The sequence below is a fragment of the Geotrypetes seraphini genome, chromosome 18 (genome assembly GCF_902459505.1).
Source record: "Geotrypetes seraphini chromosome 18, aGeoSer1.1, whole genome shotgun sequence".
Taxonomy (NCBI): Eukaryota; Metazoa; Chordata; class Amphibia; order Gymnophiona; family Dermophiidae; genus Geotrypetes; species Geotrypetes seraphini.
Window position 1 is genome coordinate 4045872 of NC_047101.1, and position 24150 is coordinate 4070021.

Consider the following 24150-nt stretch of genomic DNA (forward strand, 5'->3'; position numbering starts at 1 on the left):
GAGGCGGGGCCTGGGCGCCCCTTTCTCCTCGCGCCGGGAGCAGGCGCGAGTCCCCGCGAGCCTCGATCCCGCCGAGTGAACGGCGTCGGCGGCGTCTAGATCAGGGCTCAAAAGAATTGGTTCCGCTTGCAACGCAATTAATGGAATGCTTATGCTGGGGCAGGGGTAGGCAATTCCGGTCCTCGAGATAGATTTGCATCTCAAGGAGGCAGTGCATGCAAATCCATCTCATACATATTCATGGTGGAGATCCTGAAAACCTGACCTGGCTCTGGCTCTCGAGGACCGGAATTGCCTACCCCTGTGCTAGATCATGCAGCTCATCACCTGCAAATCCCATAAAGTTTCAAAACCTTAGACCAGGGGGTGTCAAAGTCGCTCCTCGAGGGCCGCAATCCAGTCAGGTTTTCAGGATTTCCCCAATGAATATGCATGAGATCTATTTGCATCAAGTTTTGGGTTTTTTTTTTAATTATAACATTTTATTGAATGAATGAATCAAATAGATATACAATAAAATGATACAAAGAGATATCAATTACAATTAAATTCATAAAAAAAACCATTTGCATACATATTTCAAGTTTATTAGGATTTTATATGCCGCCTGTCAAGGTTATCTAAGCGGTTTTACAGTCAGATACTCAAGCATTTTCCCTATCTATCCCGGTGGGCTCACAATCTAGCTAATGTACCTGGGACTATGGAGGATTAAGTGACTTGCCCAGGATCACAAGGAGAAGCACAGGGTTTGAACCCACAACCCCAGGGTGCTGAGGCTGTAGCTTCAACCACTGCGCAACACACTCCTCTAATAGAGGTCATGTATATTCATTGGGGAAATCCTGAAAACCTGACTGGATTGCGGCCCTTGAAGACGGACTTTGACACCCCTGCCTTAGACTGTTGTGAGAATGTGTGTGTGGAGAGAGAGAGAGCTGAAAAAAGAAGTAAAACCAAACCAAATGCATAGGGCAGCTAAAACAGCTAATTGTAATCATAGACACCAACAATGCTGACTGAATCCAATTAAATTACTTAGTACTGGCTGTAAAATAAACATCACAGCCTTTGTTACATTCCCTTCCCCATCAAAGTCACTTACAAAGTAACCAACACACATTAAAGCTGTGCAATCAATTAGGTACAAAATGACATATCTGTGTATTTTATAATGCATTTGTCACTCAGCATTGTGGTTTAAACCTTTGGGGCTGGTGTTTGGTATGTGTAAATCATCTGTTATTCTTTCACAATGAGTTATTGTGAAGTATCACCACCCCATATACAATACTACACAGCTGACATGTTCCAAGTGTGATGATGTAGAGTTAGCCCATGCTGTGTTAGAAGAGCTACTTTCTTGGTATTACTTAAATGTTCTAAAACTCAGATTGTAGTCCTCCTTTTAATTTGTGCATTGTAAAGTAACATAGTCTGCACAAGTAAATCAAATAAGTGGCATACACCGTGTCATTCTCTAGAGCACAGGTGTCGAAGTCGGTCCTCGAGGGCCGCAATCCAGTCGGGTTTTCAGAATTTCCCCAATGAATATGCATTGAAAGCAGTGCATGCACATAGATCTCATGCATATTCATTGGGGAAATCTTGAAAACCCGACTGGATTGCGGCCCTCGAGGACCGACTTCGACACCCCTGCTCTAGAGAGTCTCACAGCTTGTATGTTATGGTAATGTTATAATTGCATGAGTACAAACCATAACTGTGTCATTGATGCCCTCATTTGACATTCTTCATCACCCAAAAAATTAGGAGTTAAACCAAGATGGTATTGACTGTTTTCATACATTTTGATCTCTACTCTACCGTTGAGAGTATTATCATTTTGTGGTTTCTACTAGTAAAAAGTTAATGATGTTTATTGCAAGATCTGGGAGCACTGGGAACCCATTGACTCTGTATGGCCTCTCTGTACACCATCTCTCTCCACCTCTTCCTATCAGTGAGTCTGAGCTAGGTGCTGCCCAAAATCTCACACTATTCACTCAAGACCAAGGGCACAAATTCTGTGGTGCTGGAAGGAAGTAGAACTGCTCTTCAAAAGGTGGCACCACAAACGAGCCCCCAGTGAAAGTATAGGGGAAAATTTAAAAAACAGAAGAGGAGTCAAGTTTTCATTGTAGGTTAGGCCTTCAGAAAATTTGCTGAGAGCCACCTTGAACTGCAGCCCTATGGATTATATAACTGATTATATATTTTTTTTAGTAATAAAAGACTAAAGAGCAAAAGAAGAAATATAAGAGCTATAAAAATCTTGAGTGCTAGGTTGTTGAGTGCCTAGAAATTTGAGCCTTGTCACTAATGATATCCTAAGTGTTAGGGGTTGGTGCTTACCCAGGGAGAAACAGAGTGAGATACTGAATGGAGAATTGAGACAAAGATGGAACCTGCCAAAACATAAGAACCAAAAGATTTTTCCCACCTCAGTATCACAACACTGGTTCTGTTCTGCAGAATTCCTGAGCCTAACTGAAAATTTAGAGGTACTTGCACACGGTAATGTGTTTTCTCCTGCTCCAATCAAATTATTTGTCATTTATTTCAAAAACTTATCTCCCGTCTAAAACTTAGGCAGGTTCCAATCAGCAGACATAATAATTCAGACACATTAAAACATTATCAATAAAACAATCAGAAATCATTTTTAAATTCATCTATCATAACAATTCATCTATCATAAAAAGCCTGCACGATCAGGTGAGTCTTAAAGCAACTTATGAAATTGTTCGGTACTCTTACATAAACGCATTACACCTGGCAATTTGTTCCATAGCCATGCTGTAGCTACTGAAAATATTAAACGTCCCTGTCACAACATTTCTTACCGTCTCGACAACTAACAGCATCACTATTGATTTTCCATTACTAACAAAAAGTGCAACACAATATTCATATCAGTAACAATAGCAACTAAGCACTTAAATTTGATCTATAGCATTGCAGCAATATAAGCCCTCCCCCACCCCACAATTACATCAAAGAATCACACTAAAGATATATCCCTCCCTCCCTCCCCCCAGGTGTGTTTGAATTATACCAGCAAAAAGAAGGATAAAAGAACTATAACAATTGTACAAAAGACGTCAATGGACCCCAAACTAAGTTAAATATCTTAGAAACGTCGGGTCACTTCTTTCGCAGTTACAGCCCCCACAATATGGAACTCTTTACCTTTGTATATCAGGACGGAGAAAAACTTATCGAAATTTAAGGGATTATTAAAGACTTACTTTTTCCAAGAGGCATATAGAATCTAAAACAAAATTTTCTCACATAGAACCGATCAATATTTATGATTGCCTCCCCTTCCTACTGTGATCTTCCCTTTTTGTACACTTCACTTTTAATCTGTAGCTCTCCCAACTTTCCTGTCTGTCAGTCATGTCTTGTTAAGTGATTATTTGTTAAGTTTGTCTCCCCTTTATTATTATTATAATTTGTAAAACGCTTAGAAATTCTGATTTGCGTTCAATCAAATTTTTAATAAACTTGAAACTGTCTTAGATCTCAATATCCTATTTGGTAAATATACAAACATTATTTGTCATGCAAGAGTTTTGCAAAAAAGAAGCCACAGAGATTAATTCCTCTATACTAGTGGGGTTTTTTTGTGTGTATTTGATAGATTCTTTGAGATGTGCTGGGGTTTTTTTTTTTTTAAGTTACCTTTTGCTTTGAAAGCTATTTATTTTCTCTTCTGCATTTTGCTCTTAAATTTATTTAGTATTAACAGTGATAGTTTCCATTTTCAGATGACAAGGTTATGATGCTCTAAAATGGTTTGAATCATTTCTTACCAAGAGGACATTTTCTGTGATTTCTGGAAAGATTATAAATTACGGTAACGTGGAGTTCCATAGGGATCTTCACTCTTCCCAATTTTATTTATTATTTTCATTCCCCACATCTGTTATTCAAGAGTTTGGGGTTAAATTGTGTTGCTATGCTGATGATATTTTAATTGTAGAAAAAATTAATCCCATGACTTTAGACATATCACAAGCTCAAAAATGGTTTATCAGCTCTGTCTAAATGGTTATATGATCACCAGCTTGTCCTTAATGTAGAGAAAACAATTACATGTTGGTTGACAGGTCATATTTCTTTCTCTCCCTAATTTGATACCAATGTTAGGGAAACAATTCTTACAGTAGAACAATTTAAATATCTAGGAGTATTACTTGATCCTCTAGTTACTTTCCATGATCAAATTTCAGAAGTGAGGAAAAGCTTTTATTATTATGAGTTATTAAACGTTTCTTTGATGAAAAGACCCTGCAGAAAGAAAGTCCCTTCACATTCTGGTGAGCGGTTATCTTTCAAATCAGAAACTGTTTCTAAATAGATGAATATTTAAATTTCTCAAAGCCCAAGTTGATGATGGAAACAAAAATAGCAAATCTCTACTTATTCTCCTCCTTTCTCTGCTCATCCAAAGCAGGAAGACAGCAGCAGTCAGGGCAGGTCTTGGGAATCAGTGCGCCTAGCCCTCAGTACTGCCTATGGGTTTCCATTCTAAGAAGCCTACCTGGGAGAGGATGCGGGGCCTGTGGATATTCACTGACTTGTAGGCCACATTGCGACCACCCCTACTGGGCAATGGTCATAGTAAAAGACAAAGAAAAGGGAGTTAATCCCCCCAGCAATGATGTGACCTCCTTTGAGGAGTCACTACCTTAGAAAATAGGACGGGTAGGCGTTTGGAAATATTAACATAGAAACATTGATGCCAGATAAAGGCCAAATGGCTCATCCAGTCTGCCCATCTGCACTAACCATTATCTCTTCCTCTCTCTGATATCCCACATGCCTATCCCATGCTTTCTTCAATTCAGACAGTTCTCCACCACCTCTTCCAGGAGACTGTCCCATGCATCTACCACTCTTTCTGTGAAAAAGTATTTCCTTAGATTACTCTTAACTTCATCCTATGCCCTTTTATTCCAGAGCTTCCTTTCAAATGAAAGACTTGACTCGTGTGTATTTATGCCACATAGATATTTAAATGTCTCTTATTATATCTCCCCTTTCCCACCTTTCCTCCAAAGTATACAGATTGAGATCTTTAAGTCTGTCCCCATATGTCTTATGATGACCACGCACCATTTTAGTAGCCTTCCTCTGAAATGACTCCATCTTTTTTATCTCTTATTGATGGTGCGGCCTCCAGAATTCAAAAAGATATAAAAAGGATGGAGTCGGTCCAGAGGAAATGGTGCGTGGTCTTTGTCATAAGACATATGGGGACAGACTTAAAGATCTCAATCTGTATACTTTGGAGGAAAGGCGGGAGAGGAGAGATATGATAGACGTTTAAATACCTACATGGCATAAATGCATATGAGTCGAAGCTCTGGAATGAGAGGGCATAGGATGAAGTTAAGAGGTGATAGGCTTAGCTAATTTTATGTTCAAATGTTGCTACTGGTCAGTGTGGTAAGGGGTTCAGCAGTTCAGTGATGACTGTAATATTGAGATGTTTGTATAAAGTAACATTTATAAAGTTGCTATTAGAGGTATTTTTTTTTTTTTTTTTGCAGTATACAAGTTCTCCATGAACCTAAAGTTAAAATTAGTATGGAAAGTGTTTTTTATTCCTTTTCTGAAAGTGTAAGAGAGTTCAGATGAACTGTCAGCACTTCAGTAACATTAGGATCACTTTGTCAGCTTTAACAATATTTTCTAAGTTTAGTTGGTCTATAAATGTAGAAAGGGATGGTACCTCGCTCTTTTGGGATTCAAGAGCATATTCTGTCAGCGTTAGCAGCCAAAGGAGCAGACTTTGAACATGCCAAGGGAAATACACAACAACCTCTCTGTTGTGTTGGCATTCGTGTAGCAGTCTACACAAAGGTGCTTTGTGGAATAATTGCAAAGAGTCTTTTGCCAGAGGGCTTACAGTCTTAAGTGGATGCCCGAGACAGTGGTTGGTGATGTCTTGCCCAAACTCACAACAGGTGGTAGAGGTAGACTGTCTCCTGGTTCTCAGTCTACCAACCAGCATTAATTCCTCATTCTCCAAACAATGTTCTTTATCTAGGTAAGCAGCTCTGAAAGGCCTCCAGTTTAATACAAAGAAGGTATTTACTGGGAAGCAGCGTTTTCTGCATGAGTTCAGCTGGAGTGTGGCGCTTCTGTTAGGAAGTGGAACAGCTTGAGTCCCTACAGTAAGTTTGTCACTGTTTTGTTTTTTTTTCTCAATTTCCGTAAATCCCGATTTTACAGTGTCTGTGTTAAGAAACCAGTGGTGTTTTCTAGCCTTTTTGAACCGAGGAGCCTGGGTATGAAAGCAGCTGAGAAACCCCACTGTTTGTCTATTGCAGTGTTTTGTGTATGTTCTACAAGAATATATGAGGAGTAAAGCAACTGAAATGCTCCTAAGAAATGAGGGAAGAAGCCACTGCTTGCCCTGGATCAGTAGCATGGAATGTTGTTGCTCTTTGGGATTCTTGAATCTTGCTATTCCTTGGGATTCTTTATGGAATGTTGCTACTCCTTGGGTTTTTGTCGGGTACTAGGGACCTGGATTGGCCACCGTGAGAACAGGCTACTGAGCTTGGTCTGACCCAGTAAGGGCTATTCTTATGTTAAGGCTGTTTTTGTCTGCCAAATTTAAAGGCTATAACCATGTAGCCCTTTTTTTCCCCTGGTATCCCTTGAAGTATTTTGCACTGGCAATGGATCTGGTTCATCTATAGAACCTCTTTGAGGATGTCTTAAGTATGTTTTCCCCTTTTTCAAATTTCTGTGATGAGACAGATTAATGTGAAATGGTGCAATGGAATGTCACTGCATTATTTTCAGAGAAAACTATATCTAGTGGGTGTTATGTTTTCTGAGCATGGCTTACTGCTTCATTTTATACCAGCTAGTCATTTTACCAGATGTTGTGTTGGCATGATCTCTTGGATCTGTGGTTTTGGATTTTTGCCATTGCAGATGTTCTTAAATATTAGGAATTAATCACCTTTGAAAAGTTTCCTCAAACTCTGTAGCCTTTTCAGTAACAGAAAGACTTATCAGGTGGTAAAATGTGTGTTCCGCTTGATGTATTCCCCTCCACCCTCCCTTTAGAATGGTTGGCCCTGGCTGCTGCAAAGTTTTTGTGAAGGTACGTACATCTTTAATAGTGGAGGGACACTGACTTCCCATTTTCAAAGTAAGAGACCTAAGATTTAATGCATTTGGGCTGCAAAACCCTTAAGAAATGGCACAGTTTAAGAAGTGAAGAAAGAGGAACAGGACTTTGGTGTGATCGTATGTGATGATCTTAAGGTAACCAATAGGTAGAAAAGGCAAAAACTAGGATGATGCTTGAGTGTATAGAAGTGGTCTCTAACTCCAACCCTTTGCAGGGCCACATTTTGGATTTGTCGGTACTTGGAGGGCCTCAGAAAAAATAGTTAATGTCTTATTAAAGAAATGACAATTTTGCATGAGGTAAAACTCTTTATAGATTATAAATCTTTCCTTTTGACTAAGTCTTAATCATAATATTGTCATTTATAGCTAAAGAGACATATGATGAAGAAACTGTTTTATTTTACTTTTGTGATTATGATAAACATACCGAGGGCCTCAAAATAATATCTGGTGGGCCGCATGTGGTCCCCGGGCTGTGAGTTTGAGACCAGTGGTGTATAGCGATAGGAATGGCTAGCAGAAGGTGATATAGTGCCTTTATGTACAGTTCTGGAGATAACATGACACAAGTTTTTATTTGTATAACGCACAAATGCCTTTCAGGCCTAGGCAGTTACATAAATTAGATACATCAAAGGAGAAAGTGTAACATAAAAAATTAATTTAGAATATTAGGCACATCGAAATAACTTATCTGTCCCAGATTAGGAGCACAGTCTAAGCTAAGGTGCCTAAGAAGAAAATGGAGAAAAACTGAATGTAAGTAATTAAAAATAGTATATATAAAAGAAAGAAAAGAAAAATAAGGACAATCAAAATAAAAAGGATCTAGCAGCAAAAGATATGTATTATGTAACTAAAGATAAATTACCGCATTCTGTTATAGAGCATTTTAAATAAGATAAAAATAACTTAGGCCCCCTTTTACTAAACCGTGCTAGTGGTTTTTAGCGCCGGGAGCCACGCTGAATGCTGCACGCTGCTCCCAACGCTCATAGGAACTCTTTGAGCGTCGGGAGCAGCGCGGGGCATTCAGCGCGGCTTCCTGCGCTAGAAACCGCTAGCACGGTTTAGTAAAGAGGGCCTTAGTAACTTATGTTATAACATTTTATTGAAGGAATATACAACAATATGATACAAAAAGACATTCTTTACAATCAAATTCACAATAAAACATTTGCATAAACATTTTATCATTCCTCCAAAAATATATTTTAATATATCTAAACCACTTTTCCCCTATATCCCCCCTCCTCACTCCATACATATATATTAAAATCATTCCAATTTCCCTCCCTACCCCATAATGAAAGGCGACACAAAACACCAAATAAACAAAAATATTTAAATAAAAATTAATTAATTAATTAAAAAAACAAATACATTTATTTAGTAACTTAAAATAAATAAAATGCTCCTGCATTATAAATATATTCCAGAGTCACTGTCCACTTAATGGCGCTCCTCCAATTTGATTTTAATCCAGATGCAGCCAAGATATGGAAGCAGGCCATCCCAGTGACCAGCAGGCTCGCTGTTAGGGCTATCAGCCACAAGGTTCAAAGGCGCTGCACATACAGTAGTTTATTTTAAAGATTGTTTTTTCTTCCTGCAGATTTTCCAGCTTTGTAAGGATCAACTGCATTCAAAGTCAAAAACCTTAATTTTTAGGACATGCAACAGTTGTTGCATAGAAATAATCATAGTACTAACTCCTCTGTGACTAGGCCCTCCATGAAAAACAGTTTTATCTGGAAAGTGAAAGAGTGATGGGAATTACAGACAGTCAAATGTGTGTCAAAATAGAGTCCTGGTGTACAGCAGATGTTGCTGCCTGTCATGTCTAGAGATTCCCTGTGACCTTCCGTGGCCCATTTGAAGTAATGAGGGAAAGAATTCATCACCCTGCAGACGCAAGCAGGTTTCGGATGATATGATAAAGTCCCCCTGATCCTAAGCTCAAGGCCTCCTTCAGGTTTGTTTTTATTTTTAATTCATTTTGCTCTACCCTGCTAACTCACACTCTTCGTGTGTCTTCCAGCTCAGTCAGATTGAAGGCTGGGATCTAGTACTACGGACTCTCGTTCACAGCTAGGGTATTTTTAAAAATCTGTTAAGACCATTGGTAGGGAAGGTTTTATTCGGTCATTGTAGCAACGTCCCTATGGCATTCCTTACATTTTAATTCACCAGTAGAGCTACTGTTCCTTGTGATCCTGGGCAAGTCACTTAATCCTCTAGTGCCCATCACTTTGAATGCCAAAGCAACACAAAGGCAGTATACAAGTCCCCATTCCCTTTTCCTTCTCTGATGTTAGACTATCTTAATATTAAAAGTATTCATTTTAAGGGACTTTTGAATGGTTCATTTATTTTTAATCTAGTAAAATCTGTAAAGATATTGCCAATTAGTCTCTGCCCATTTATCCACTTTTTTTTTAAACTCTAGAAAACTATTTCACCAATATTTTAATATTTGATTTATGATATTGTTGTGGTCTTAAAATAATTCGTTTTCTCATTTTTTTTGACCCATTTTGATTCTGTGATGATATAAACATCCAGAATAGACCAGGGAGCCATGCGTTGGGGCTTTTTTTTTAACCCTGCATCTATGTGCTTGGCTATAAATCCAGCTACCAGGTGTTGCCCTTATTGTAAGCCAAGAATCTTCCCCAGGAGCTGTTATTCCTGACTCCATACTCAACCCATGGCACAGAAGAGCGGTTCTGAAAATCAAACATATACCGGTATATAAATTTTTCCCTTGAATTTACAAGTTCAATTGTGAGGGGGGGAGAGAGGGTAATTTATTATTACAAATCGTACAAGGTATTTGATTATATGATAAGAAAAGGTGGGAAGTGTGGGAGATAAGAGCATATCATTTGTACAAGTGATGATTATTAAGTGATATATTTATTGTTAATTTGTTTGAATATATTGTCACACTTATTGTAAGTTTGAAAATGAATAAAGATTTAAAAAAAAAAGGAAAACTAACAAAAATGGCAACATAATCATCTTAGCAGGGTTTAAAAATGTTCCTAAAAGAGAAGTCCATAGGCCATTATTAAGATGGCTTGAGGAAAATCCACTGCTTATTCCTAGGTTAAGCAACATAAAATCTGTTAGTACTCGGGACCTGGATTGGCCACTATTGGAAACAAGATACTGGGCTTGATGGACCTTTGGTCTATCCCAGTATGGCAATTCCTATGTTCTTAACTATCCTAGTATTGATTTGGGTCATTTCTTCATCAGGAGGGTAAAGTTTCTGGATTGTGTTAAATTCTGAAACTACATCTGCTAAAGGATATAGATAAGAGAAATACCAAAATAGTGTAGGTTCTGAAATATAAGCCCTATGAAATGAAGTGTAAAGTCCAAGATTTCTTTAAGGCAGTGGAGCAGAAGGCACGAGGGGATATTATGCAGACAATTCACGTACCTCCAATAGAAATAGTGTGCCATAGGCCTATACGTGTGTTCATATATATTTTCGTAGGCCACCCTTTGTTCTGGAGGATCTAGTCTCTTGCTTTTCCTTCAAGGAAAACAAAAGTTCAGTCGGCAAATCATCATCCGTTGCTAATCTACCTTGCTAGTTGGTGGTAAAGCCTGGAGTCCAGCTCACTTTTTAAATTATTCTCATGAATGCCAGTTTACAACAGGACTTGGTTTCCCCAGATCCAGAAAGAAGTAAGAGTTTGACTTTGCCTTAAAAAAAACAAACAAACTTGACCTACTTTCCATGCAACATGCCCTATTTCTAACCCATCTTTTTATTGTAGAAGGTGATCAACTTTTTAAAAATTATTATTATGAAAATTCAGCAGCCTCAGTACCCTTAATGTGGTATTTTTGTTAAGATCCAGTAGCCTCTACTTTCCGGTACCATTGGCCAGTGCTTACATTAATACAAATAATGTTGAGCTTGTCATTTTTGAAGATCTTGATCTGTTTCACTTTATCATGTACCGAGATTAGCTCAAGTAATACTGACACTACCTTGGGCTCATGCTACACAGCCATCTGTCAATGGGACCTCATATTTCTTTATTTATCAGGACTCGCATGGTTCACCTACAAAAGATTCAGTGTGTCTTTGTGTAGTCCTAGTTTATATGATTAATAGATAAGGGCAGGTTGTTCACCCTCTCCAAGGTAGGGAGAACAAGAGGGCACTCTCTAAAGTTGAAAGGAGATAGATTCCGTACAAATGTAAGGAAGTTCTTATTCACCCAGAGAGTGGTAGAAAGCTGGAATGCTCTTCCAGAGGCTGTTATAGGGGAAAACACCCTCCAAAGATTCAAGACAAGGTTAGATAAGTTCCTGCTGAACAAGAACGTGCGCTGGTAGGGCTAGTCTCAGTTAGGGTGCTGGTGTTAGACCAGAGGGCCGCCGCATGAGCGGACTATTGGGCATGATGGACCACCGGTCTGACCCAGCAGTGGCAATTCTTATGGTCTTTACATGATGGGGTCAACGTTTCATCCACAAAATGGATTGCTTTAGAGATAAGGACAGGGTTGGTCAAAACTTAGCAGCCCTCCCAGTTGGCAGCAGTCTTGGCTTCACATAAAATCATGTGAAATCAGTGCCCACTGTAGGGCTGCTAAAGTTTGGCCAACTTACTGTCTGCTGAAACAGCCTATTTTGTGGGCAAAACATGGGCCACATAGATTGTTTGTGTTACAGAAAGAACTTTGTATGTGGAAACCATCCTTGGGGATCTGTTCTTTGTCTTCCTGGACTATCCTTGGATCAATAGAGTTTTTATTGTTTGTCTGTAATGTTACATGAATAACCCAAACCAATGTTGAGCTCAGTTTATGGAGAATACACACCCAAAAAAAATCGGATTCCTCAAACAAAAGGACTGGCTCCCATTGTACGCTTGCTAGTATTTTGAATGTATTCAAATGTCTTATTTTGTCTTTGTTTCTAATAAAACCAAAGTGGCATGTATCACGTTTACATAAAAACAAATGACATTTATTCTGCCTAGTAACATTGCTTGCCTACATGAACCTGTGATCTGTTAAGATCATCACAGAAATTGTGGGGTGGTTTTTTTGTCTGGCCATTCAAATTGTGGTGGGAGTATATTTGTCATATGGACCCTTGTTCACAGGTGCTTGGGATGGCCTTTGATATTACTCTCTGAAGGCTTTGTTGTACCTCTACTTCCATACTGTCATTTCTTCTCTCTACCTTTGGCATGGTGTAAAGATGACTGTATTTGATCTAACTTTATTTGAAATGCTTGGTTGCAATCGGTTTGGAAGTACACGATGAGGGGGATTGAAAAGGCTTACTTGAGTCAATACTTTTATCTCTCTCTTTTGTGACTCCTTAATTTTTCCATGGAACAAATAGTACCTAGTTTGTTCAATATTATGCTGTCCATTAGAATAACTGTGCAATGAGACAGACGATTTGTCTTAACAAGACTTCTTTAGAAATGGGCATGAGAGCTGCATTATTGCTCTACCATAACTGAATATTATACTACTTGATAGATGCAACATACCATATTTTTCGGTCTATAAGATGCACTTTCTAAAACACCGCTTGCCCTTCCTTTTGAAACACCCCCACGCCCCATAGTTCTTTTTTAAGCACCCCTTAAACCTGGTGGTCCAGCGGTGTCTGGGCGTCTGCACTGCTGCCTGGGCCCGTCCCGCTTTCAGAATGACACTCTAAATAGAAGTTGGTTCAATGTATGTAGCATTTGGTGCTGTTTTCTAACCTTGTGATTAATGAAGTTTTGTTGGAGGCTTTTTTGAGGAGTAAAGTGTGTTCATTAATTGTTTAAAATTTGGAGGAAAATGTGTAAGTAATATATTACTGTTTTATGATTATTATGTGTTGTATATGTTATCTGTATTTTGTATATGTGATTTTATAACCCGCTTAGGATTTAAGCAGGCTAGAAGTTTTTTTGTTGTTGTTGTTGTTAGTTTGTTGTTTTTTTTAAAGACCAGGACTAGCTCTCTCTTTTTTTTTTTTTCTATACATGGAGTTAGTAAGGGGGTTTTCTCTTGGGACAGGAAGACTGATCTTATTGGGGGGAGGGGGAACGACAGATTTCTTTATGCAGGTCCTGGCCAGTAGTCAGCCAGGACCTATGTAAATGCTGGTAGTCATGGTCCAGCACTGAATATCCAGGCTTGTTGTAGCTGGCAATGGCCAATTCTTAAAAACCATTTATTGCCACCAACTGAATATTGAATTGTTTAGACTGTGAGCTCTCTGAAACATGGAAATTTCTCTTGTACACGACTGCAACTTTTCTTGTGCTGCTACTGAAAAGGGTGCGAGTTAAACCCCAAATCCCTTTCCTTCCTATAACGTGATTTTTGCTGCTTCATCAATAAGGAGGTATTTAAAATTGTATTAATGCAATGTATTTTATTTTTAATTCCCTTTTAACTTGGATTTCTAAAAGAAAGTATTCAAATCTGAAAATTTAAATCTGAAAATTAATGGAAAGGATTAAACATGGAGGAGAGATTGCGAGAAGAAAGAAGTCAAACTGGTGAGGGAGAGAGAAAGGGAAGTGTGAATGCAGACCGCTAGCTTTGTCAGGGGCAGGAGACCTGCTGACCCTGATCCTGAATAATGCATTCTCCTCCTGAAGAGGTAACTCCACTCTTGACTCTGTCAATAGCCAACTTGTTATCCAAGTAACTGCATCAGTATCATTCAAATGAAAAACAATGCCACATTAGATCCACGCTGCCTGAGAGAGAGCGCTGGAAATCCTGAGTCATGAGCTCATACTAGTTACTTCGTAAAGAGAAAAAGAGTAGGCCAGGTATGTGTTTCCGAATCGTGGGCAACGAGCAAAGTAGAGTACAACAACGTAGCTTTGAACATTAAAGAGCATAAGAAGTTGCCTCCGCTGAGTCAGACCAGAGGTCCATCCTGCCAGCGGTCCGCTCCCGCGGCGGCCCATCAAGTCTAATTGCCTGAACAGTGTCCTTGACTAATTTTGTAACTGCCTCTAATCCTATCCCTAATACCTATCTCTACTTCTATCTGTACCCCTCAATCCCTTTGTCCTCCAGGTACCTGTCCAGACCCTCTTTGAAGCCTTGTAGCGTGCTCCTGCTTATCACATCCTCCGGTAGCGCGTTCCACCAAAATTAGCTTTAAAAAAAAAAAAAGAAACAGAGATGATGAAAAGAATTCACATAGTTCTTCCACATCTTGCTCTAAAATCAAGCTGTAATTTACTAAGTACCCTTAAAATAAAAATGAGCTGACAAAAACTTTGTCGCTCACTTTTCAGGTTTTGAAAGATTTGGGTCCAAACAAGTTTGCTTAGTTTGTCATCTTGCATCTATCGGTACTGAATTCTAGTGACTAGCTGCTTGGTAAGGAAACGGAGGTGAAAATACTGTTTTATAAATAACCTTTTTTGGATTGGGATATGCAAAACCAAATACTCTCTTGATTTTGGATTGGAATTTCTAAGAGAGAATGTTAATGAAAGTTTGCATATAACCTGGAGCATAAGGAATATAGTTTAAAAATCGTTCTTGGCATCACTGATAGCCAACGTACTGTTAAAATCAGGGGAATGACTTGAATTTGGAGGCCGCTACATTTTGCAACATCTGAAGTCTCCTCAAAACTGACTCTTTACACCTTATGTAATGTTACAGTAATCTATATGAGCCAGGACCAAAGTTTGAAGTAGTGGTTCTTATCTTTATCCTAGTCTTAACCTATAGTAACATATCTAACCACTTTGGCTGCTGGACGATGATCCTATCATCAGGAATTAAGTAGGAGAAATATTTTTCCATATGCACCACTGGTGGAAGCAATAGAGTTGACAAGAAGTCAGTTTGTATGAAGATGGGGTATTGGGCTTGTAAGGTTATTTTTATGTTATGGAAGCACAAGGTATGCTTCAGTCTAAAACTAGATTGCACCTCTCCCTAACTTTTGACCTGGGTTGGTCACTGATTGAGACAGGATACTGGGCTTGATGGACTTTCGGTCTGTCCCAGTATGGCAACTCTTATTTTAAAGCACATTGACACTACTGTGGTTTGCATAGTTGCTTTCGGATAACAGTCTGTGCATTTAGTTCTGGTCTAGAAAGCGTAAAACGAGCAGTCTCAAATCTCTACTCTTGTTAATTGGAAAAGTTCTCCATTTTCTTCTCTGTTCTGTATTGTACATATTTTTATTTTCAGAACCGTTTTAGTTTCTTGGTTGACTATCCAACCAAGGAAATAATCTTGTTAGGAATCAATTACAGGCACTCTTATAAGTTGTGATTAGTCCTGAATATGTTGGAAGCTTGTGGAAGAACTGTGTAACACCTTAAGGTTCAATGCTTACATCCACAAGTTTATGCATTTGGGCTGCAAAAACCCAAGGGAGCAGTACAGCGTAGGTGATGAAGTATTTCTGTGCACAAAAGAAGCAATGAATGGATCTACTTTTTCGTATCTACGAAGTATGTCCTAATAAGCTTATTGACCAATTCAGAGACAGGATACTAGGCTATGGCCCCTCGATCTTAAATTCACATAATTTACTTGTTTAACTTGTAAAGTGGGCTAATAACCAGCAAAGAAAATGTTATGAGCTAATGATTCCAGTAATACAGGTGACTTACCGTATTTTCACGCATATAACGCGCATACGTGTATAACACACATACGCATATAGCGCGCGGGAACAAAGCATTGCTGTAAAAAAAATCTATATAGCACGCACACGCGTATACCGCGCATGCTGCTATAACCTCCTCCCGCCACCCCCGCTTACTCCCTCTTCTGGCCTGCGAACCGGCATCCTCCCCCGCGATCCTACATCCCCCCCAGCACCGCAAAGACATCGCTTACCCGATTGGGCACCGGCACCAGCACCAATGCACAGGATGTGCCAGTGCCCGAAGATCCTCCCTCGCCTGGGCTGGGCTGGGCGGTGCGAGGGAGATCCTCCCTCTTCCCTGTGCTGGGCTGGTCTGGGCTTTGAGCATTTGCGCATGCTCAAAGCCTTCTGGTCTCGCTCTCTCCGAGATTCTGAATCTGAGAATCTCGGAGAGAGCGAGACCAGAAGGCTTTGAGCATGAAAGATAAAACCAGTATCTGGCTTGCTTTGTGAATTTTGACATGTTGGCTGCACAAACTCTGCCCTTTTGATTCAGAACTCAAATGCTAAGTGTCTCCCATTATATCCTTCTGGATCTCCCTTGTAAATGGTTGTCAGACTTGGTGGTTACTCCTGAAAGACGAGCAGGATCTGGAAGAGTGTATTTGACCTTAAGGTGGTTAAACAAGTTGATAACAGTGATAATAAAAGATTCTTGGTTTTACTGAGAGGAATTCATTTTTTTTCTTCCCTTAGTGTAATGTGTTCCTTTCTTTCCCTCCCTAGTTGCCTTGGGTAGAAATCAGCCACTGAAGAAAGAAAAGCCGAAATGGAAAAGCGATTACCCCATGACAGACGGACAGTTGCGTAGCAAAAGAGATGAATTCTGGGATACAGCACCAGCTTTCGAAGGCCGCAAGGAAATTTGGGATGCTCTCAAAGCCGCAGCTCATGCCTTCGAGAGCAACGATCACGAACTGGCACAAGCAATCATTGACGGTGCGAGTATAACCTTGCCACACGGTAGGTGTCTCAGGAGACCTTCAGTCCAGCAGAAGTGCCAAAAGATGGCAGAGTTAGGTGACTTGAAGTTAGCCTGTCCTTGCTCCAAGACTAAATGTCAGAAATTGTTTTTAATTGATCTAGTTCTGTTCTGGTCTGAATTTCATATATGAGAAAAATAAGTTCTGAAGGGGAAGCTAGCAGAGGCATTAGACATGGTTGGCATTTATTTACAGTTGTGGAGCTCAGCAGGATGGACCAGTCTGGCTGTTTCAATCTGCTGATGTTGCCATAAACAGCTGAAAGATAAAACAGGAGATCTGAGCTCAGACGTACATGCTCTCTGGGCATTTCAGTTCTAATTATAATTAGAGCTTCTATTCTTAGGTGTTCATAAACTGTAAATTTAGGTATTTATTTTGACTTAAGGTTTATTTGAGAACACAAGGTAATATAAAGAAATAAAACAAAAAACAAAGGAAATAAAGTGATACTTTTTTCATTGGACTAACTCAATGCGTTGCCCCTTCCCCCCTTTTTTTACAAACACGTAGCACGTTTTTTAGCGCCAGCCAAGATGGTAACAGCTCAGACGCTCACAGGAATTCTGTTAGTGTCGGAGCTGTTACCACTATGGCTGGCGCTAAAAACCACACTGCGGTTTTATAAAATGGGGGTTTATGATGATCTTTCAAAGGTAACTTCATTGCAAATGTAACCTAGCTGTAAAAATGAACTTCACTGTAAATGCAGCGTCGCCGAAAATGTAACTTCGCTGTAAATGTACAGTCTCTTCATCTGCTAACCGCATAGAACTTCCATGGTAGTTTATTCCATACAAGAATAAAGTTATTATTATTTAGATCAGAAATCAGAAAATCGGCTTTTCAGTGTTTTTGCAGAATGAAATCCATTTGTGAAGCTGAGGCATCATCAGTATGGAAATGAAGAGGAAGGGGGGGGGGTAATGAAAGACATCAAGGGAAATGGAGTTCGTCCAATGTTTATCCAGCTCAGGGGTAGGCAGTTCCAGTCTTCAAGAGCCACAGGCAGGTCAGGGTTTCAGGATATCTACAATAAATATGCTTGAGATAGATTTGCATCTCAAGTAGGCAGTGCATGCAGATCCATCTCATACACATTCATTGTGGATATCCTGAAAACCTGGCCTGCCTGTGGCTCTTGAGGACTGGAATTGCCTACCCCAGATCTAGCTGATCAGATCTTCCTGAATTCATAGTCACAAAGAGGCCCATTCCCATATTCTTTTATTTTAAGTGCCTAAATACGTCCACATTTCTCTTGCTCCTTCTCCAATAGCTGTTGGTTCTTCTTTGCTCGTGTTGAACTGCCTTGTTTTACCATTCTTGATCATGTTGGCAGCTGATCACTGCTCTAGAGCCAGCAGGGGAAGCTGCGAAACAACTGAGCCAGCAGCCACTGCACTTCCCTCCACCGGCTGGCTTTCAGCTGATTGTGGCTCTGATTTTTTTTTTTTTTTTTTTGTGCTCCCTGTATTTAATTTTAATCCCCCCCCCCACCAGAGTTTCACCAAGTCCAGTCTCCAGCAGCTCATGCATTATTCACACATGCACGCACCGTGCAGAGTTGTTTTGAGGATCAGCTTGGCAATGGATATGAAAGTGCTATTAGCTAAGTGGGAGGAATTGTAGAAACTTTGCAGAACATTCTTGAAATACATTTTTATACTAGTCCCTAGTTTCTTTTCTTTTTGATCTTGATCTTCAATTTGGGATCATCTCCCTCTCCTTTCACTCTGCGGCTCTTTCAGCTGATAGTAATTTGATATTTTAGTTCAGAATTGCACCTAGGGGTAATGTTTCATTATATAGAGAATAACTATCCTTTAGTGTTGCTGGGAAAATGAGAATCCAAAGGGGGATGTCGGTGATTTTTACAGTTGCCCATTTTACTGCTTTAAAAGAGATTGCCAAACTGCATGTCAGTAGGTTAATAATTATGCAAAACTTGCTGATAGTTCTTCTATAGTATAGATTTTTTTTTTATACATCAGCCTGGTCTATTTAGTTTATCACTTTTTAGTAGCCAGGGGTATAAAATTAATTTGTGGATGTGGCATATGTAGAACAGCCTTCTTCTCACACATGTTCAATATACAATCTAATGTTAACCTCCAATCTAGCAAGATTGGTAGTCAGTGAATTTGGATTGGCTGAAGCACTGATGTGCGCTCATATCTAACAAGAACAGTGGGTGAAGACCTGCTGCTTGCAGAATTTATTTGTTTTTAGTATTTATATACAGTAGAATTTCATTTATCCAACACCCATGGGGATTGGTGGATACTGGATAACTGGTTTTCTGGTTAATTGAAAGTGTGTTAGAAACCTTATCTAACACATTCTAAATTCCTCCCCGAAGCACCAGTGCGGCAGCTATCCTGAGCCCCAAAGCAGCTGTAAACCCCCCCTCCCTTCTGCACCAAAGCATCAGCACAGCAGCAGTCCTGAGCTGGTTTGGGGAGGGAGTAAGGATTTGCGGCTCAGGACGCTGGCGCTTCAGGGAGACCCGGTTAACCGAGACTGTACTGTATCACTTATAGCCTAAGTACTGTACATTTCTATTCAGGTAGTCAAGCATTTTTTTCCTGTCTGTCCTGATGGGCTCATACTCTACCTAATGAACCTGGGGCAATGGGGGCACAAGGAGCAGTGTGGGATTTGAACCCACAATCTCAGGTTGCTGAGGCTGTAGCCACACCATTCCTCCAGCAATAATTATAGTAAAGCATCTTTGATCATGAGAATTTGAATAGTAGTTTGGGAAGCCTATCTAAAATCTCATTTGTTTTCAACCTTTATTCCAGCTTAATAAATGAGGTTATTAATTGCGAGGTGGTCAAAGCCAAACATTTATGACCAGGAACCCTCAAGACTACAGTTGGGTACTTACACAAAGTCCCAGTTGCATTTGTTTAATTCCTTTGGCTATTTCATAATCTGGGACAGTCTCCAATCTTGACTTTGGCTTTGTCAGATCTGAAACAAAGCATTAGCTACTGAATGGAATATAAACATAAGCAGTTTCCATGCAGATGATACAATACATACAATGCCTCCATGAAATTCACAGCAGTTTACATAAGTAATTATGGTGATACACATTAAAAACTAGTGTTAACAATATTTAGGAATTATTAATAACAAATTCATGGAATAAATAGGCCTTTAGGTCTTTTTTGAAACATTTAAAATTAGATTGCTGGTTAACTTTAGTTTGAAATGCTCGATATGCCTATGTGGAATTAAAGTTCTATTGCATCTAATGTTCCTAATGACGGAATACCGAAAAGGATCATTGTTTCTTAGGTTCAGAGATGGATTATTAGAAAATTTAACGAGATGTGGCACATAATCAGGAGTTTCTCCAAGCCGCATTTTAAATAGACTACAATAGAATTTATAAAGTAGTCTCCCTTCTCTAGGTAGCCATGGTAATTCACGTAAATAAGGTGTAACGTTATCCGTTTTCTTCAATCTGAAGATTAATGGCTGGATTCTCTAGCATTTGAATTTTTTTTTAATTTAGGGCAATCTAAAAAAGCATCTGTGGTTGAAACAATGATGTCAAACAGTTTGGTGCCCACTTTCTTCTATTTGAAGCTCACTTTTCATATGTAACAATAGCACAAAGTTCACCGCAAAGCAAGTGAACATGTCCAGAGGGAGAAACTGTGATTGTCACCACTTGTTTGGTAACTTGTAACCTTTTGCGCTTTGCGTGTTCTTTTGCTGGGTGGGTGACCTTACTGGCCCTGTGTTTCACAAAGCATTCACAGGTGTTCTTCTCAACCTCAGTTCTGAAAACAGTTTTGTCACTCAAAAGACATTGTATACAGTAAAAAATAGGTTTGCCATTTTCTGTTTGGATTTTTGATTTATTTTTGATGGATCCATTTTCTTTTGTGGGTGAAAAGAGGACAAGGGCCACGGTCATTACTGAGGTCATTTCTCACCACAGTTTGCATAGGGAGGATCCTCTGCCTATCCCTAGGAGTTGGTAGCATGGGATCTTAGCTCCTGTACCTTTGGAGATCCTGCCAAGCATTTGTGAACTGGATTGGCCGCTGTTTCCAACGGGATTCTTGTCTTAATAGACCTTTGGCCTGACTCAGTCTTGCAATTCTTTTGGTCCTACCCTATTCCTGCCCCTTCTCAGACTTATTTCTTCCTCTCTCCAGCCCCCTCTCTAGCTCTTTTCTTCTCTCCCCCTATTTCTGAGCGGCAGCACTGAACTGATTCTTTCTATTGGCCCATACAGGCTGCTAAATGCCTCCTTCTGTTTTTGCCCCCTTTTGTGGACCAGGTCATGCAGCTGGGTTAGCTATGGGGATCTTCTAGAGATTTCAAAACATTTTGGAACACCGTTCTCTGGTGGTTTGTCACAAATCAAGTCCTGGGTGCCACAATGAAATTTCTAGGTAGCATAGCAACATGGTGCCTGCAATTTGTCACACCCTGCTCTAACACATTCTGCCTGCCTTCTGTGTATGTTCTGTAAGCTCTGTATTTGAACGCCAGACTGACGTATTCTGTATTTCTGCTGTTCCTTATTACCCTTTTCACCATTTGCCTTTTTCATCTCGGTCTAAAGATGAGGCCATTGTACAGCACACTTTGATGTTTTTCCTTTGTATGATTTTCTTCTGTAGCATTTCTCCACATCTTTCTCCAAAATGTTATGCAATTAATTTCATAGCAGTTGTGTATCTGATAGCAGCTGATTGGATTATGTATCATACTGTAGTAATTTATAATTAAGATGTTTGTAGTGCATTAATTGCAGTAAGGCTAGTAGAGACCAGTGATCAATGACCTTGAAACATCCCTTAGACTTAAATCCAAGGTCAGGAGGGCTGGATTATTACATTACTGGCTAATTCGTTCAAAATCACAGTATGCGAAAACTGGCTCAACCAGCAGCACATCCTAGTGGTTGGAGGTTGTACCACTACTGCTTCTACTGCTAATCTTATTTAGCTCTGTTCACAATATAAGCAGATGGTTTTGAAACCTGGAAGGGACCTGAGTTCCAATCCCCCAGAACCATCACCACCTGCTTGGTGTGATAGAGAAACTTATTTAGCTTTCTTGAAGGCCACCATCAACTCGTTGGAGAGAAGACTGGTATTTAGCTGAGCTGATGCTTAGGTTTCAGACTGCTGCTCCAGCACTGTTCCCAGGTCAAGAAGCAAATGCCTGAGTCTCGACCCAAGCTTCCATCTTCTGCTTCAGAGCGCGGATCCCTTGAAGCTGACTGCTGCTTAATGTTACTGTGACACATCAAGAGTATCTCTAAAACAATAATCATTTGTGCTGACTGCTTTAGAGTCATTCCTCGCCATTCCTGGAGCACTGGATCATCATCTTTGGTGATATAGCTTAGGAGCTTCATTTTTCTTTTAGTTGGCCCATTGTCAGTGATTCCCATCTATAACCCATCCAGATGGTTTTCCACCCCTGGAGGTTGGGAAGCAGGGGGTTGGTCTGTGTGTTGAATAGGGTAGCCTGTGTTCTTACTTAGCTCTGAGGAGCAGGGTCAGTCTGTACAGTGCTGTGTACACCTGGTGGTACTATAGAAATTAGTATTAGTAACGATAATAGCTGAAGAATTTCTCCTTTCGCAACTCGGTGCAGCTTGAGCTGAACATGTATGTTTAGCAGTAAGTATTGTTGCTTGCAAATTTCTGCCCCCTTGAAGTCCTGTTTCTGCACATGCTGTTTTGACTTAATGACTTTCTCCGATTGCTTCAAAGTCCTCAGCAGCAGCATCCAATGAACTTGATCAGCACAAAGGAGCAACATGTCGTATTCTACTTGCAGAAATTTTAAAGTTAGTGTAGAAGAATTTAAAACCTTTAGACAAGAAAAGTCCAGCTGTATAGAGATTGATTCCCTGATGCAAGAGAGAGAGGAATTTTCCATCTTTCCTTGGGACGCTTTGTTCTGGTACAGTAGCCTTTCACAGCATTTTCTTATCTTTGAGTTTCTTTTCATTGACTGCAGTGTAGGCCTCCTGGGATCTTGGCTCAGCATTAAGCAGCATTTCTTCTTTTAGATGTGGCAATATGTTGGCATTTCTGAAAGCTCCTAATGGACCCTTGAGCTAAGAAATACCTTAATGTGATGCTGGTTCTGAGCTTACATTCCAGCCCTCCTCACCTCATTTACTCTCCAAGACAAAGCCTTGAAGGGATAGATTCCTGGTGGCATGCTTAATGAAGGGGCAGGTGTGTCAATAAAAATGGACAACCCACCTCATTTTTTGGGGAGAGGGGAGTTAATAAGACCATACCTGACCCCCACAGATGGTATTAGGTTGAAGGAGATGAACTAACTGCTTGATTACTGCCATTGCTGTGCAAGGAGATGGTTCATGATGTCCAGAGGTGTGGGGATGTCTGGATCCAGTTGCTCATGTGACCGTATATACTCTAATATAGGACAAGATTTTAGGGCCAAATAAATGGCCCAAAAATGGAGGTCTCGTCCTATATTCGGGTCATCACCTGGTGACCACCCGACATCCTCCCAGACTTTCTGCAGGTCTACCGTTATAACAATTTTTTAATTGGGAGCCAGTGTGCCTTTTCCAACAGGGGTGTGATGTGATCAAATTTATTAGAATTTGAAATTTAGTTTGATTGACGTATTTTGAATTATTTGGAGGTGCCTAATTTCCTTTTGTGTAATTTCTATTAGTAAGCTGTTGCAGTAGTCCAATTTGGAACTCACTAATGAGTGGATCAGGATATTTAATGATTTAGGTTCCAGAAATTTCGATATTGAGCAGATCATTCGAAGTTTGGAGGAGCAGGATTTAACCACACAACTGATATGATCATAATATGAAAGTTTTTGGTCAAAAGTGATCCCAAAGATTTTTATAGTTGTGACCGATTGCAGTGGGTTGTTTTTAAGTGTTATTGGGGCGCATAAAGAAATCCCTTCTATCCAGGGAAAAATCATGGTCTTGGTCTTGGTAATATTTAACGCTAGCATATTTTCATTTGGCCAAATTCTGATTTATTCAGGTTTTTGATTAATGACTTTGATTTTGTTTATATTCAGGGTTTAATGGGTGTAATAGCTGTATGTTGTCTGCGTAAGCAAAAGCAGAAAAGCTGATGGATTGACAGAGGGTCAAAAATGAGGACAGAAAAATATTGAAGAGAAATGGTAACTAGTTTGAATATAAAATCATAACTATTCGAGGCTTATGCTGATGGGATCAAACAGTTCACAGAGACTAGGAGAGAGTTCGTGGGGATGGTGACAAACTTTGTCCCTTTGTCATTCTCTAGATGCCATTTTCACTAAT

The 24150-nt window shown here is 39.8% G+C and overlaps 1 protein-coding gene across 2 annotated transcripts in view; it reads left to right on the forward strand.

Annotated features, from left to right (window-relative positions):
- UBTD2 (ubiquitin domain containing 2) overlaps positions 1 to 24150 on the forward strand; it is a 33651-nt gene that overhangs the window by 243 nt on the left and 9258 nt on the right. Inside the window, exons 2-3 of one of the 2 annotated variants that reach the window (XM_033927798.1) lie at positions 6062 to 6188; positions 16573 to 16809. In XM_033927798.1, the coding sequence (XP_033783689.1) occupies positions 16635 to 16809 (175 nt within the window). In that variant the 5' untranslated portion in view covers positions 6062 to 6188; positions 16573 to 16634. The remainder of the gene's footprint in view (positions 1 to 6061; positions 6189 to 16572; positions 16810 to 24150) is intronic. The other variant, XM_033927797.1, reaches the window with a different exon arrangement.